The sequence below is a fragment of the Topomyia yanbarensis genome, chromosome 2, assembly GCF_030247195.1.
Source record: "Topomyia yanbarensis strain Yona2022 chromosome 2, ASM3024719v1, whole genome shotgun sequence".
Classification (NCBI taxonomy): Eukaryota; Metazoa; Arthropoda; class Insecta; order Diptera; family Culicidae; genus Topomyia; species Topomyia yanbarensis.
This window is the reverse complement of record NC_080671.1, coordinates 325,300,433-325,316,229: the sequence shown is the minus strand read 5'-3', so window position 1 is coordinate 325,316,229 and position 15,797 is coordinate 325,300,433. Positions and strand designations below refer to the sequence as shown.

Genomic DNA, 15,797 nt, shown 5'->3' with positions numbered 1-15,797 from the left:
CCCATCAAACCAAGCTATTTTCTCTTTAGCGTTTCTAAACACGATGGTATTGTAACAAACGTGGTTTGAGGATATAATCTTTATATTAAATTTTTTTAATAATTTTAAAGAATTGTATAACAACACTTTCATAGAAACAATGCCACATAATCCTAAAAATTTACGATTGACAACTCTCTTGTTCGTTTGGAATGATATTGACAGTTAAATTGGAATTCCAAACGGAACATGGCGTCTCTTTGTTATTCTAGTCTCTTTAGTATAAACCATTATTTTCTGACGTCCATCAAATTATACAGTCGTGATTCGCTGTTTGGGCCACAGCCTCTGTCCAACTAAAGAATTTGATTCACTAGTTGGACCGACTGACTAATGTCAAAAACTCTGCAAACAACACGATAGTAGTATAAAAGATTGATAGATAGGTTGTCAAAGTAAATTTGACATGAGATTTTGACATTCAGATGCTTTTTTAGTTGGACAATGGTCCAACTAGCGGAGATCCAACTAAAAAGCGGCCCGCTTAAAAAGTGACCAACCAGCGAATCATGACTGTATCCTTTAGCGTGGTCTCCAGAAAAAAATGTTTTGCTTAAATATCTGGTAATTCGCGTATTAGATATTAGCAGTATCTATCAGAATATTTTGAAATCTTCTAAAAATGATGTAGTATCAGTACATTTAAACTGAATTTTCCCAGATCGTGAGAAACGCAAGATGTTCATTTTACCCACAGTGTTCGTCTTAGGCTACCCTCCCCTATTCAAAATGTTTAATTTAGTGATGATATGATTTTCGATTACAGAATGCGGATAAATCGGACTTATATATGAACATTGTGAGGCCTATTGTTGTGTTTATTTATACCTTTTTTGCGCATTTTGATACAAAACAAATGTGATTTAGTTTTAAATTATGATGTCTACATTTTTCATCTGCTCGCTTGTGAATGTTAATAACCAAACAAAATTCGTGAAAACCACGACAAACGACTCTAACTAGTTTCGCCTTACTTCACTATAATAGTAGTATTATGAAGAATAGATTTGCAGGATTTTAGAAAATAAAAATTAATTTTTTTCTGCGAATAAAATCAAAAATAAATATTTCACGAAAATCAAAACATAATATGTACAAATAGAAGACGGTGATGTATAAAAAGGATATATCTCACTCTCACAGAATGTATAAAACGGGAACACATCTCACTCTCACAGAACAAAGTGAAAGTAAATAAAAATAAAATACCTCAATTTTTACCTTTAGAATAAATACGTGTCCAAGTTTCAAAATCATTGTTAATGTAAAAGAAACACAATATTTCTAATTTGCTACATAGTGACTATAAGAAGCAAATCATTCAGACTTATTAACTATAAGCTTGGCCATATTCACGGTTAGATTAAACTAAGACCTAATCTATAATGAATTGAGGAAAAGCATCGTTCCTAACCGAAAACGGTTAGGTTTATCTCACTTTAAGCTGTCAAATTGAAACATTCGAATAAATAAATGCTACCGCTATAGTACGAAGATACCGATTCACTAGAACTGCTACTGTAGAGTATTCCTTGTAGAAACGGGTTCATTTGCGTTTGATCCTGAAGATAACTTGCGGCTCAGAGCGCAGCGAGTCAGTCAAATACTGCGTTTTCGTTACCTGCTGAAAATATCGTTTTTCGTTCGGTGAATTGATTGTATAAACTATCGGGCGAACACCGACGTTGTGCCATAGAGTTGATATTTGCCTAGAAAGGGAGTAAACAATATTAGGAGATGGTCCTTTTTTCGACTTCCATTTTTTTATTTCAGATTACAATGATCAATTTGTGGTACACAATATACTTCTCAGTTTTTAATTTTTAGTTCTCAACTGGTAATTTTATATTCAGTTTCTTATAATATACATTAAATTTAGCTGAAAATGGCAACACTTACGCGTTAAATTCTTCTTTATGAATAAACACTAGACTAATACCGATGACTGGTGCAACAATGTTGCGATAGATGGCACCGTAAATAGACATCAAAATTGTTGAAGCACTTAAATACTGTTGGGTACGCGAGAGAGTCGACTTATCCATCCACAATCCGCAAACTAGATCAGGGCAATGCTGACGTAACTGAAAATAAAAATATGTCTATGAAGTTTTATATGAATAAAGGGTGCCCCACATCAAATTGCATCACAGAGAAAACGCTGTAGAAAATTACCTAGTGGAATGATCCTTTTCAAACTTTCAGACAATAAAATATAACCCTTTAGTAACAACTAACAGCTTCTCGATCAAAGCCAATCAATTGTCTTGAGAATAGAGGATTTATTTTCGTCGACATGAGTAAATTAACGAAAAGGCGGTCACCCAAGATGCAACGCCGCGATTGGCGATTTTAAATTGTGTTTTATGTAAACGAGTTTACGGGAAGTACAATATTTTCAATTAAATTCAAATTATTTGGCAAAACTATTTTCGGTAGCTGTAAAATTTTATAGAAGCTACCGTCTTTATATATCCTTAGGGCAAAAAGTTTTTATTTGTACCTCACCAATTATCAAATTTTGGAGAAAGGTTATATGAATAAGACTTCTAACAGGGATTCTGCCGGCCTTGAGCCGCCAAACTATTAAAATAGATTTTTTTTATCTATAGTCCTTTTTAAAAATGGAAAGAAATAAACTTGCACGTATAGATGTAAGACTTAAAATTTGTGCTTTGAATGATTTTCGCGTATTTACTATTTTGAAAAAAATATCTCACATACAGACCCTCAGCGTGCGGTAGGCCCCTGCCAAGGGCGCTAACCGGGGTACTGAGATCTTGATCCGCTCTACGAAACAAGTTAGGTTAAGTCTTAAAATAAGTAAGGATAGGAGTTTCATTCCCAGGCACACACAAAATTATTGCTTGAAAGTCGAACTAAAAAAGAAAACCAAAGTGAACACCAAAGAGATGCATCACTGAGACGTAACTAAAGGCGCCAGACGACTACGCTACGGTTCTGTTGGTCCAGAATAAACAACAACTTTATATTTCCAAAAAAAAACGAATTTTTCCGCTTATTTTCCCACTTTTACAGAAACACAAGGGGAACAGAGATGTGGTCATGAGCATTGAAGCAGGACACTTCTGTAAAGCTTTAGCAAACATCGTAGAGTGAGCTAGATCAATTATCACGAAAATTAAAGGCAATATCATAAAGTTCGCAGCCTAGGCCCAACCAGTTCTGTACTAAGTCGAATATCTGGTTGAAATACCACATGAAAATTGCAATACTGTATTCTTGACGCACGCTAAAAACAACCGCTCAGGCAGACGATCCTTGTCATAGATGACGCAAAGCAGTCTCACCAAACGGCAGCCGACACGAGTTTCAAAGTCCAACCCATTTTGTCCCGTCCGGTGCAATTGCCATTCCAAATCCTCGCACATTCGAGCAAGGGATTCTTGAAACAGCCAAACCCCGTCCATCAGTAGATCCACGCATACCAAGTTCGAATCGATAACTACGCCATCGATCTCAACATTGTGAGCGGGCATGTAAACACAGTAGTTCTTCATAAAAAGCTTGTCACCAGTAACGTCATTTGTTTTCTTTTGACAAAATATCACAATTTTGAGCTTATCTGAGCGAACTTTCGAGATACCTGTCACAGCTGAATATATCTGCGTCATTTCTTGCAGAATATTGGAAAGCTTAGCGGATTATCCTTTATTACAAAGAAGATCGGATATGATATTTCATTTTAAATGGAAGTCGGAGACTTTGATGACGAATCTCGTTCGACATCCATTTTAGGATAATTTGTATCATTCCAGGAGAGTTTATTTATGCACAGGCCTAGAGCCAAATACAAAGTGACAACTGAAGAATATGAAAAAAGAATGTATAACTTGAAAGGCAAGGATAATAAAGAATAGTGGTCATCTATCTTCACTCGATGTATGACTGGCTGCAACCTATTTTCTTAGAAACTGGAACGAAGAATATGTGAAAAATTTAATCAGCAATAGATCATAAAAGCATCTTTGTTTCACTCGCATGTGCAAAAAGATGGCCGTTACGGCACTTAGACTGGTAATTAAAATCTAATGACTTGCATTATAATCAACAATCCAACCAGATCAAAGTTCCTAAAATTGTCTCCTCAGTATACTTGATATACGGTATAGTGCCAATAGTTATTGACAACCTGAATTTTTAAACTGGACACACCTCAAAGGTGTTGGAACCTTGAAAAAAGTTCCTATGCACAATTTGAGCTCAATCGGAACAAAAATGTCATGAAGCGTCGAAATCTGGTGTAATGTTGAAAAAATGGAAAATTTTTGAATTGAAATGGGACTTGAGTTTGGAAATGCAATTTTGAATGCAGCCAAATGCCTTAGAAATACTTAAAATGTCGAAATCTGCTGTCAATTCTGTTTTATTTTATTTGAAAATCCCAGTTTAAAAATCAAAAGTACTGGAGGCGTCTTTTGTTAAAATATTTTTACCAAGTTCCTAAAGGCTATCTTTAAAAAAAATCAGGATGACAGTTTATCGCGACTTTTCATGACATTTAGCATCAAAAATACGAATTCGATTTTTGAATATTTTAACGGTCCTTTTGTGGTTTTTCTTTCACCGGTGAAAATTTTTGCACTTTGACTGTTTTGCGCAACCCCTTAATCATGTCCGATTGAGCTCAAATTTTTCATAGAGACTAATGGTGCTATTGCTTTTGAGGTATGTCTGGTGATTAAATTCGATGGATAACTTTTGTCCATACATGCCATTCGCACCCTAATATACAGTTTTCGGAATAAATGCTCACTCCGTCGCCTTCAAACACTTAGCGTCAACTGCTGAACGACAGCCAAGCATGAATGAAGTAGGGGGTAAGTGTACCATTTCCAAAAGAAAGCCAAAGTAAACACCAATGGGCGCAAAACTGAGATTCCGCAAAGGGCACCAGAAGACCACGCTACGGCCCTGCTCACATATCTTTAATTAGAGCGGAAAAATGAAACTGTTCTTATTTTTATGCAAATGTGTCCAAAAAATCTAACAAAAATAGTTTGATTGGATTCTGTAATCTCAAATATCTGAATAATATCATTTGCCGAGTTAGTTATTATTCAACATGTCCTAAAAAAAATATTGCAACCCTACTCACCTGATAGATAGCTACCGGAGATGAGCAGCAAAAAACGATACGCTTAGTAAAAATCGAGTTCCTGGCAATTGCATCACGCAGCAGCTCAGTCAACTTTGCACTGGTGTGTGATGCTAGCAGGAACACTGTTAATTCGTTCGTTTCCAACAACTTCAGCAATTTTTCGAACGTAATGACTGTCTCAGATTGAAAATGTTGCCTAAAAACAAATTGATACATTTTTTATGTTAGTACAAATAATTAAAAGTTATTTCTCTCGTTACCCTAAAGGATGATGCTCGGAAATGTTGAGATGATCTAGCGCACTTAGCTTCAGTTTGTGGATGGGTTCGTTGATGCTCGCTTTCTCTAAGGTCGTTCGGTGGAGTACCACCAAGTGCCCATCGCTTGTGATGTTCAGATCAAGTAGAATGTTGTAACACTTTTGTGATAAACACTGCAAACAGAGAAGACACAAAATAAAATAACCATGACCTCACCCCGCTATGGGACAGAGCATGCTAATCATGACTCATACTTGATTGATGGCGGCAAGTGAGTTTTCCGGCGCATCGAATGCCCCACCCCTACTAACAATAGGCCAGTAGAGCACCTCGGAGCCAACTTCCTTCTCACTTCTGTGCAGCATCGATTGAACAACCTCGCCAGCAGGACACTTCAGCTTGACAAACTTGGAAGCGATGCATACCAGGAAGAACAGCAGCATAAGCCACGGAATGCCGATCGAGGCGAAGTTACAACATAGCCACAGGGCATTGAACAGAAAGGTGAAGCAAGTTGTTAGGAACCAAAAAAACTGATATATCATTTTCAACACTTTCAAGATTGTCGAAAGATACATGCAATCGATGGTACATTAGATGCAAGCAGATTCTAGATAACTAACGAATACGATCGATTGGAAATCACCACATTTTCACTAGGTTGTGTTCAGCACAGAAAAATTTGGAAACATTTGATAAACTAAGCTAATGAAAACTAATCGACTTCTGTCATTAATCTCTAAAAGAAGCAGTCTACACCCACACAAAGTAAAAACGTTCGCATATTTGAAGTACGAGGAATTGATGTGATCATTGCGCATGCTATCAGCTCACCTAAACAACGCCAGAATTTGGCAATGTTTTTTTATGTTTTTGACAGTCTCCACAGCATAGATTCGTCAACCCATTGGTAAGCTGGTGCAATATGCACAAAAGTCTTTTTCGACTACACTATGACCACTTTTGGTCACAAATATTATACGAAAAAATATAATTGAGGTCGGTGAGAAAATACAAGCGAAACCATGATCATTTTATTATATTGATTATAAATTATTAAGACTTAGTATAAACATATCCCTTGTAAACATGTGAATATTCAAATCTTGCTTTTTGAACCAGAATGTCATAGAATGAACGATACATTTTCATAGCGCACACTATGATGTTTGATGCAAGTTTATTGTATGCTTTATTGTAACCAAGTTGAAAATATTCGACATGAAAAGTGAAATACTTATGCTACCATGGCTACCGGCATTAAATCCAATTCGAAATTCAAAACATATGCCAGTCACTATTTACTCCCCTCCCTTAGTACGTAGCCCATGCTTTAAAAAAATTTAGTAAAAACACGTTCCGTAGCCATCTAGCTTACATATTTCGTTTTTTATTAAAACAACAAATCTCGATTCAATTCTACTGTTCGAAAAACCCGTAGGGGAGCTAGGGGTACGACGGACATATTAAGGAAATTCTGAAATATAACATAGTAAGAGCATGTTTTTGTCAACGTGTAATACTCTATGTTGTAGCTCCATATGTTGGCTTTCGAGTGCCCAGAGGGATTATTTTACAAAAATCAACAAGTATCACAATTTTTGAAGAATTAGAAAATGAATAAATATCTGCACTTTTTCCAGACTGCGGGTGAAACGGTGGGGGTAAGACGGACGTGTTTCGGAAAAGATGATCACAACACAAAATATTAAAATTTACTATTTCTAATGGATGTTTTGAATGGATTAAGGTTCTTCTTAATATATATGTTCAATTCAAGCTAAAAATAACTGGACGAACGAAGACCGAAATTCTCGGGACGAGTTAAAATCTTGCACGGACGGAGCGGAGTAAAAAAACGTGCAACCTCGTGGATAGTATTAATTCAACTGGTTTACTAGTTATATATAATTCAATCACACACACCAGTCCAAATCACAGTGCTGATTGTTCCAACACAGTATTTGATCGTACCATATTAGTTCGAAAATTAGCCAGTAGGGTGGCGCTGTTATCAACTTTTTAATGGAACTAGATAGAAAAATGATATCTAAGTTGTAGGTCGGGTAATTATGAGTATATCTTCTGAAGATACAAACTCTGTAGATCCCACGAATTTTGAAATACGGCTTTTTTAAGTAGAGAAGCCCAGGGCTAGCTGACGGTTTGGGTAAGTTAGCGGAATCCCTTTTTCTCCTCTGTCTTTCTTTGTGTACCTCAAGTTATGTGCAAACTATTATACAATGTGTTTTTGTTGCAAAACATTTTGTTTTGTAGAAGTTGTTGGCTGTATTGTATGTTTTCAAGCACACCAAGTCAAGTTTCTTAATTTTAAACACTTTGTGTTATTTAAAGTAATTTTTAAATCTATTTAACCTGAATGATTGTACTTTTAAATAGAGCGTGAAAAGAGCTTTCAGTATCCGTATAAATATTGCACATATCCACAAACACAAGTTATTTTTTTAACCTTTTGCGACGCGATTTTGTTTTCATTATTATTACGGTTATTTTGAGCTATATATTGGATTTTGGGGTCGCTGATTCTGATTCGAAAATGCAAAATTCAAAATGACGGATCCAATATGGCGACTGTACTTGGCTAAATTTCATGTACTGAAAAGCGCTAAAGTTCAAATTGAATTTGTGTGAGATAATTCGAATACAAAAAAGTGAAATTTGACGAAAAAAGCGCTGATGTAAGAAGGGTGAACAAGCGAAGCAATAATTTTAATTATACCTTTTATGAACGAGTTTGTGATCAATAAAGGTTACAAAAGTGCGCAGAACGTTTGCTCTTATAGAAATCGGCGAAGCAAAGCTGAGCGTCGTCGAATTTTGTAATTATAATATCAGAATCCAAATCAGCGACCCAAAAAAACCCCGCGAATCGATTTTAATACTGACTATAACAAAAATTTGTCAATTTCGTATAAAATGGTTGCCATTTTGTAGGGGTTATTTTTAATTTTCAAATTTTGACATCAGAATCGTAATCTGCGACCTCAAAAACTCTCGTAAATCTATTTTTATGCTAGTTGAGAAGTTATCCCTGTCTCTCAGAATCTTTTATAGGCCAACATAATAATAAACTCAATTTTTGCATATTTTTATAATTTTTTTTTTGAAAAAACTGACCTACGAAAAATTCTGCAAAAAATATATTATTTAGATCAATGTTTGAGATAGACGCAAAAATTTTTTTAGATGTCTAGGACTTTAAGTTCAGACACAGCCGAATTTATTGTAAAAAAACGAGATTTTCGAGTTTTAATAGACTTTTCTACGGCTCATGTACGTACACGTCACATGACACAAATACTACATCACTAGCAGGTGGAAAATAATAAACAAAGACGGCAAAAGCAAATCGGATTGTTTTCAACCAAGTAACTGCCAAACCCAAGTAACTATTTAAGTTTTATAGCACGCTATAAGTGCAATCTAAGTTTTATGAGCGGCTATAAAACTATCATAAAACCTCAATTGTTACAAATACAAATACAAATTATATGTATTTGTAACTGCATTAGATTTCGTGAGACCGGCCGACAAGAACTCAATAGGGATCTTTAGGGGTGTGCGGGTTACGGCATTTCTGACGCAGATTAGTAATGTGAGTTAATATCTCAATCCTTTTCCTATTTCTAAGCGCGAAACTAGTGAATTATTTGTATTTTTTTCCTTTTAGGACAGTAACACCTCCAAACCCATGCGACTTGCACGACTCGGTTGCCTCATCAGATCTGCCATAGTTTGCAGACGAAACTTGGGATTGCAAGTTGCTAGCGGGTTGCAAAAGTACCAGATCATGATGTGTGGGGTGCTGTCCCGGTAAACAGTAAGGTGAACGAGATATTTGCAGATACGTCATTTAGTGGGGCAACTGTCAGTTTGTTGGGTGAATTTAATTTGTTTTTTTTTTTTAATTTAAATGTTAGAAAAGAATAATTAAGATTTAAAAATAATATGACTGTACTCGTAAAGACACCCACCATCAATACATATGAAAAACTGACACAATTTTTCCAAATTAAAGATACCTATTGTTTATACCTAATAAGTAATTACCAAATTCACATAAGTTGTTGTACTAGTTGTACTCCTTACATCCCCAAGAGTTGATTAAAAGAAAGAATTCGTATTTATTTGTCAACGCTAACTATAAATTGGTTAGAAACAAAATAGTACCCATTTTTGACAGCTCATTTAACTTCCGTCAATGGACAATTTAAGTATATAAAATGGATAATATTTTTTTGCTGTGTGTGCGATAGGCACTGATCGGTTTGTAGATAGAATTTACTGTATTACTAGTGTGGGACGATTTTTAGCGTCTGGTCACGGCATGATGTGACAGGGCACTTTGTCTTGTGTACAATGTACATTAATAACACAGAGAACAGACATCCATGACGATAAACACTAGCACCACCACACCAATCTATCCTAATTATCCGTCAAATCCATTCCGGAACCGGTTCGAAATCCTGAATGGATTTAGTATGGAATCTTGCTCAAAGAAAACAACCGATTCCGACTCTATCGGTTGATGAATTTAAGCTAGAATTCATGCTGGAAGTCCGAACCGGTTCCGGACTAGTTTGACTGGGTAGTGGCATAACCGCTGTCAATTCTGTCGAACTTAGCCACAAAATCATGACGACAGTAGCGAACCTGGTTTAGATACCCCAACTACCTTCGAAACCGTTAGAGATTTTACACAAGTTGAATGCTGAAGATGGACGTCTGTTCTCTGTGCTAATAATTCAAATACACGGAAACTCTGCTTTTAGCATTTATATCTTTCCAGTATTGTCTCAAACCGATCCAAAAGAATTGAAAAATTTTATGGCGCGTGGTTATACAGTCGTGATCAGCTGGTTGGACATTTTTAACTGGGCCGCTTGATGTTCGTTTGCGGGCCCAACCGCGTTGCAGACCGGTAACAGCGAGGTATGCTGATAGTCTGTACCTTGGGTAGGATCTCCAGCCATTTCTCCCACTTTTCGTTAAGACGTTCTGGTATCACCTCATCCCAGCCGATTCCGGATCGCCATACTTCCTGGAATAGGACTTTTAGGTAGATCATCACGTTGGATATCAATCCCAGTGGATCGAAAACAGCCATGAGTGTTCTGAGCATCTCTCGCTTCGTAGGTGTGCGATTCCCATCAAGCAAATCCCGGTCGTGCTTCGCTGAAAGTTTGTAAATGAATGAATCTGAAGCCGTACACCACCACATTCCTAAAACCTTCTCGGTCGTCAGCTCTGCTCCGATGTTTAGACTGATTTCGTCCTTGTTATTCTCCTTCAGGGCTTTCATAACTGCAGGGGAGTTAGAAATCCAGTTTCGCATGTCGAATCCAGCCTGGGCGTGCACGAATTTCACATCCATTGCTAACTGGATCGCCTCCTGTTCAGATTCGACGCTCACCAGCATATCGTCCACGTAGTGCTGTTTGATAATGGCTTGCGCGGCCACTGGATACTGCCCTTCGAACTTGCTTGCGTTGAGATTTTTGATGAATTGCGCGCAACTTGGCGAACAACAGGTACCGAAGGGCATAACCTGCGTCACGTAGGTGCTCGGTTCTCCAGATGCGTCATCACACCATAACACCCTGAGGCAGTGCTGATCCTTCTTGGACATTGCCATTTGCAAGTACATCTCCTTCACATCACCAATAAGTCCTACGCGGAACTCTCGGAACCGGAAAAGCACGTAGTCCAGAGGCGTCAGTAAATCCGGCCCTGTCAGCAGCATCGAGTTCAGCGATACACCATTTGTTTTTGCAGCCGCGTCCCACACAATTCTCACCTTCCCAGGTTTATTCGGGTTGAACACTGGAAACAACGGGAGATACCACACTCGTTCTTGTGGAACTTGCAGCTCTTCGTCCGACAGCTTTCTGATGTACCCCTTTTTACGATAATCTTCGATCTTCGCCCGCAATACTTGGGCCAACTCCGGCTGTTTCTTCATTCTGGCCTCTAGGCAGTGGAAGCGTCGTAGAGCCACAGGTTTGCTGTTGGGTAGTCGGAATTCGTCGAACTTCCATAACGGGCTAACTTCATATCGCCCACTCTCTGTCTTTGACGCTGACTGCATAAGCTGCTGCACACGCTGATCTGCCACGGAATAAAGTTGCTTCTCCGGTCTGTAAATTCCCAGTCCATCCAGAGAAAAGTATTCACGTACGGCTTGCTGCAACATACCATCGGATCGTTCGCTGCATGGACATGTCTGAACGCTATGGCTATGGTGTCCCACAACAGCCTCTCCGGTGTTCGAACCTCCGTGAACAATCCATCCGAGTCGTGTTTTCGTTGCGATCGGCTCGTACATCTTGCCTTCCCTTCCCTTGAGTGGGAATGTCAGGTTGGCATTATCGATTCCGATCAAGATCCGAGGCTGTACATTTATGTACGATTCGATGGGGATTCCTCGTAGATGGGGATATTCTTTGCACATCAACTCCGTGTCTACCGTTTGATGAAACAAATCCAAACTAGCAACAGTATGTGCTCCTGCAAGGCGGTACTTCTTCTGAACCTCTCCCGTTCCAGAAACTTCGAGGTCCAACCTCATTGAGTCACTTTCCATCCGCCGCTTGTTACCTGTCCATTTAAGGCATAACGGTTCCGGCGTTCCCTGTAGCTTCAGCTCTTGCACTAGCGATGCGTCCACTAGAGTTAGTGAGGACCCATCGTCGAGAAATGCGAAAGTTTTGATGGATTTAACCGGGCCATGGATGACGATTGGAGCAACTCTGAACAGTCCCTTGTTCGTGGCCTTATGATGAGCGTTGCATTCGCGTACAGATGTGTCTTGTGCCACCGTGGCGGAATGTGAATCTCTACTACCGGAACGCAGCGCTCCTTCACGTTGATTGTTGTGGAGCAGTTGGTGATGTTTGAAAGTGCAACCGTTTGTGCCGCAAACTTGCTTTGACTTACACGGTCCCTTATGTTTCCGTAGGCACTTCCGGCATAACCCGAACTCTTTCACAGTTGCCCATTTAGAGTTGTATCCAAGCTCAGTGAACCGCTGGCATTTCTCCACATTAGGACAACTTCCCTTACAAACCAGGCACTCCTTAGAGTTAGCCTGAATTCGATTCGAATTGGATTGATGATTCGTCTTGTCCGTCGTACCGCCGCTTGTCTCCCCACTGTGAGCATTAAGGAACGCCGAGTTTTTCTTGTTACTTTGGGGCGCTCTAGCCCCGCTACCATGCAAATTTGCGATCGGACACACAATTTCTGCTAGCTCATACAACCATTTTGCGAATATTGAAAGATGTACTCGTGGTAGGTTACGGCGATATTTGGCCCACTCCACCTTGAACCCTGAAGGTAGCTTATCTACAAGCTCATGTAAAAGAGCAACGTTGTACGAATACTCTTCCAGCTCGCAAGCTTCGATCGTTGCGCAAAGGTTCTGCACTGCAAGGGAAAACTCGATGAGTGTTTCTAATCTGTCCGCTTTCGGCGCTGGCGTTGACTGGATCTTGGATATCAAATTCTGCACGATGATCTCGGGATTCCCGTACAACATCCTCAATGTGGACAGGATACCAACAACATTAGCCGGATGCATCAAGCGGCACTTTACTGCTTCATACGCCTTCCCTCTCAAGCACTTCTGCAACCGCATTAGGTTCTCCTCTGCGGTATAGCCGCACATGTTGGTCGTTGTCGTAAACGTGGAGTAGAACAACGGCCATTCTTCCGGCGAGCCGCTGAATACTGGGAGTTCTCGTGACACGGCTTGTCGAGCAGCGACTTGGCTATGTGTTAGGTTGCTGCCGTTTTCATAACCTGAGGGCATCTGTCTCGGAGTAGAGCGTAACATAGGAACAAATTTGCTTCCCACCGCGGTCGATTGATGGTTGACATTCGTTCGTCTGATCCCGGGATTCTCAGTCGGGTACAGACCAGTTTTCTTCACTCGGTCCTGGATCTGCATCTGTCCGACCGACGTCCACACATTCGTTAGTTGTGGAACAACCACTGACTGGGATACCGGTAGCTGACGTTGGTTCTGCGAAACTGGAACTTCTGCAGGAGCCTCGTCGTTAAGCCATTCCGCTACTCGTTCATCTGACAGTCCTTCATCAGCATCCACAATCGAATCCTCCTCGTTGACTATCTCCTTCATCAGCTGGTTGCGGGTGTGAATATACTCGCGTTTGCTTGCTTCTTCCGCTTCCTGTAGTTTCCGTTCGTCGTCCAACATTTGCAGTTGCAACTTCAACTGTCTCTGTTTGGTGGACCTTCTGGAACTGACTTCGGAATACTGGCTCATGTTATCCTCCAAAACATGTTTCTTGGTCTTCGGAGGAAATCGTGGATGCAGTTGCTCCGGCAGCTCTTTAGGTTGTCCTCCTATTGGAATGGTAGTTGGTTGCACATCACTAGACACAACTGGATAGGGCACTGACGGAATGGGCTGAATGAAACTGGATGGCACTGTGTAACAACGGTCGTAGTAGTTCACTCCCGACGACGAAATACTCGGATTTGACAGACGATATGATTGTATCAGTGGCATTGGTGGCATAGAAGTATTTAATGGCATTGGCGTATTGGGTGGCATCATATAATAAGACTGCGCGTATGAACAGGGTGGCATTAGCGAATGGGGTGGCATTGGTGCATTAAACATGTATGGAGAAACTAGTGTATTTGGCGTATATATCATAGAGGACGTGACAAACGTGCTTGTCACGTTAATAGAGGACGTACTCGTAATTTTGGGAACCAGTGTTCCAGTTGTTACAATGGTTGCAAGTGTACTTACGGGCGGTACCGTTGGGGGAGTTGGTTTCGTAGATTTCTTGTTCTTGGCATGCTGCTTCCCATAGCAGTCCGAGCAGAGCCAATCTTGATTCTCTACAGCTTGACTTACCCCCACGCAGTCGAAATGGAACCAGTCGTCGCATTTATCACACTGGACCATCCGTGAGTTATCGCTTCCATCGCATACCTTGCAAACCCCTTGGTTTGATTCGTCGGAACTGGTTCTGCCTTCCGACATCGTTATCCCGGACGTGGATAAACGAAGTTTTAAATTGTTGACGAATGTCAATCAGGAATAAGGGGAGTTTCCGAGTGTTAAATCCGTATATTGGACGCGATTAAAACTTCCTGTGTAAGTGTCACAATAAGTACAAAATGCAGCAACTAATGATTTGGTAACTTACGTTTAGTACCCCTACTCCTTTGTAATCCTGCTTCCTCCGTAATCCTTTTACTATTTTAACCTCCTAATCCTTTTTCTATTTTCAACCTCCTCCGAGCTTTGTTCTGGAACACGCTTTCCCGTTCTTACACTCGCTTAGTTTTAGGTTAGGCTAAGGAACAATGATTAAGGTTAAGTTCACGCTTTGTAATTCATTTTAGGATTAATTCTTACCTTTAACTAGCCTTAAGTATAGTTATAAGCCACTTAGTATAAGAATTTAGCATTTAAGTTTAGTTTAACTAGATTTAAGAATTAATTTTAATAACGCCTTCGCACCTCGCATGAAAATCTTGTCGCTTTTCTTCTTCAAATTCCTGGTTGACGTTTCTCGCTGACCGAGAGCTGGTGTGTGGTATTTCACATACTCCACATGATGCACGGTTAATAGAAATGGTGAGATGCGCCGACCGAGGGGTCGTGACAGTTGGGCCTCCGCTAGTTGGGCCATTGTCCAACTAAAAAGCATCTGAAGGCAAAAATATTATGTCAAATTAACTTTGACAATCAATCTGACAATATTTAGAGATGTGAATAGATGCATTTACATCCTTTGGAGAGTTTTTGACATATGTCAGTCGGTCCAACTAGCGAATCAAATTCGTTAGTTGGACAATGCTGTGGCCCAACCAGCGAATCACTACTGTATTAAAAAACGAATCAAAAAATATAACCTAATAAGAGATGCAGAAATCATATAGAAGAACAATTTTCATCGACTATCTGATAAAATAAAGTACCCATTAATGCGTAGAAAAGTACCCATTTTCAATAAAAGTAGAATAACCCGCTTAATGGGTGGCTTATACTCAGTAATGAGTACAGACCTTGTACGTCAATCTGGGTACGTTTTATCCATTATTTTTCACAGAACAGTTACAACAAAATGCGTAAAAATACCTAAATTCATGAAAATCGCCCTAGAATGAAAAATATTCAAAGTAGAATTTTTTCTGAATTTAAAAAAAGACATTACAAAACATTGATTTCACATTACATATTTCCCTCTCATGAAAATATACGAATCTCGATATGGATTCTGTTCTAAAGCCATAAAACTAAATAAAACCTGTCACTGGTCAGAATATTTTTGTTGGCTTCCAAAGCAGTAATAATTGCGGAACTGGCG

The 15,797-nt window shown here is 39.4% G+C and overlaps 1 protein-coding gene across 2 annotated transcripts; it reads right to left on the bottom strand.

Moving 5' to 3' along the window:
* Positions 1-836: 836 nt before the first annotated feature.
* Positions 837-14,974, bottom strand: LOC131683816 (glycerophosphodiester phosphodiesterase 1). Of its 2 annotated transcripts, XM_058966148.1 has the most exons (7): positions 14,843-14,974; positions 14,631-14,780; positions 14,228-14,574; positions 5,422-5,594; positions 5,159-5,357; positions 1,939-2,123; positions 837-1,748 (listed from the first exon to the last, which is right to left on the bottom strand). In XM_058966148.1, exons 3-7 carry the CDS (start codon positions 14,462-14,464, stop codon positions 1,586-1,588), a joined length of 957 nt encoding a protein of 318 aa, XP_058822131.1. In that variant the 5' UTR covers positions 14,465-14,574; positions 14,631-14,780; positions 14,843-14,974; the 3' UTR covers positions 837-1,585. The 2 variants fall into 2 exon arrangements, with proteins under 2 accessions (XP_058822131.1, XP_058822130.1); XM_058966147.1 differs by lacking the exons at positions 14,228-14,574; positions 14,631-14,780; positions 14,843-14,974 and adding an exon at positions 5,676-6,208.
* Between the last annotated feature and the right edge of the window lie 823 nt (positions 14,975-15,797).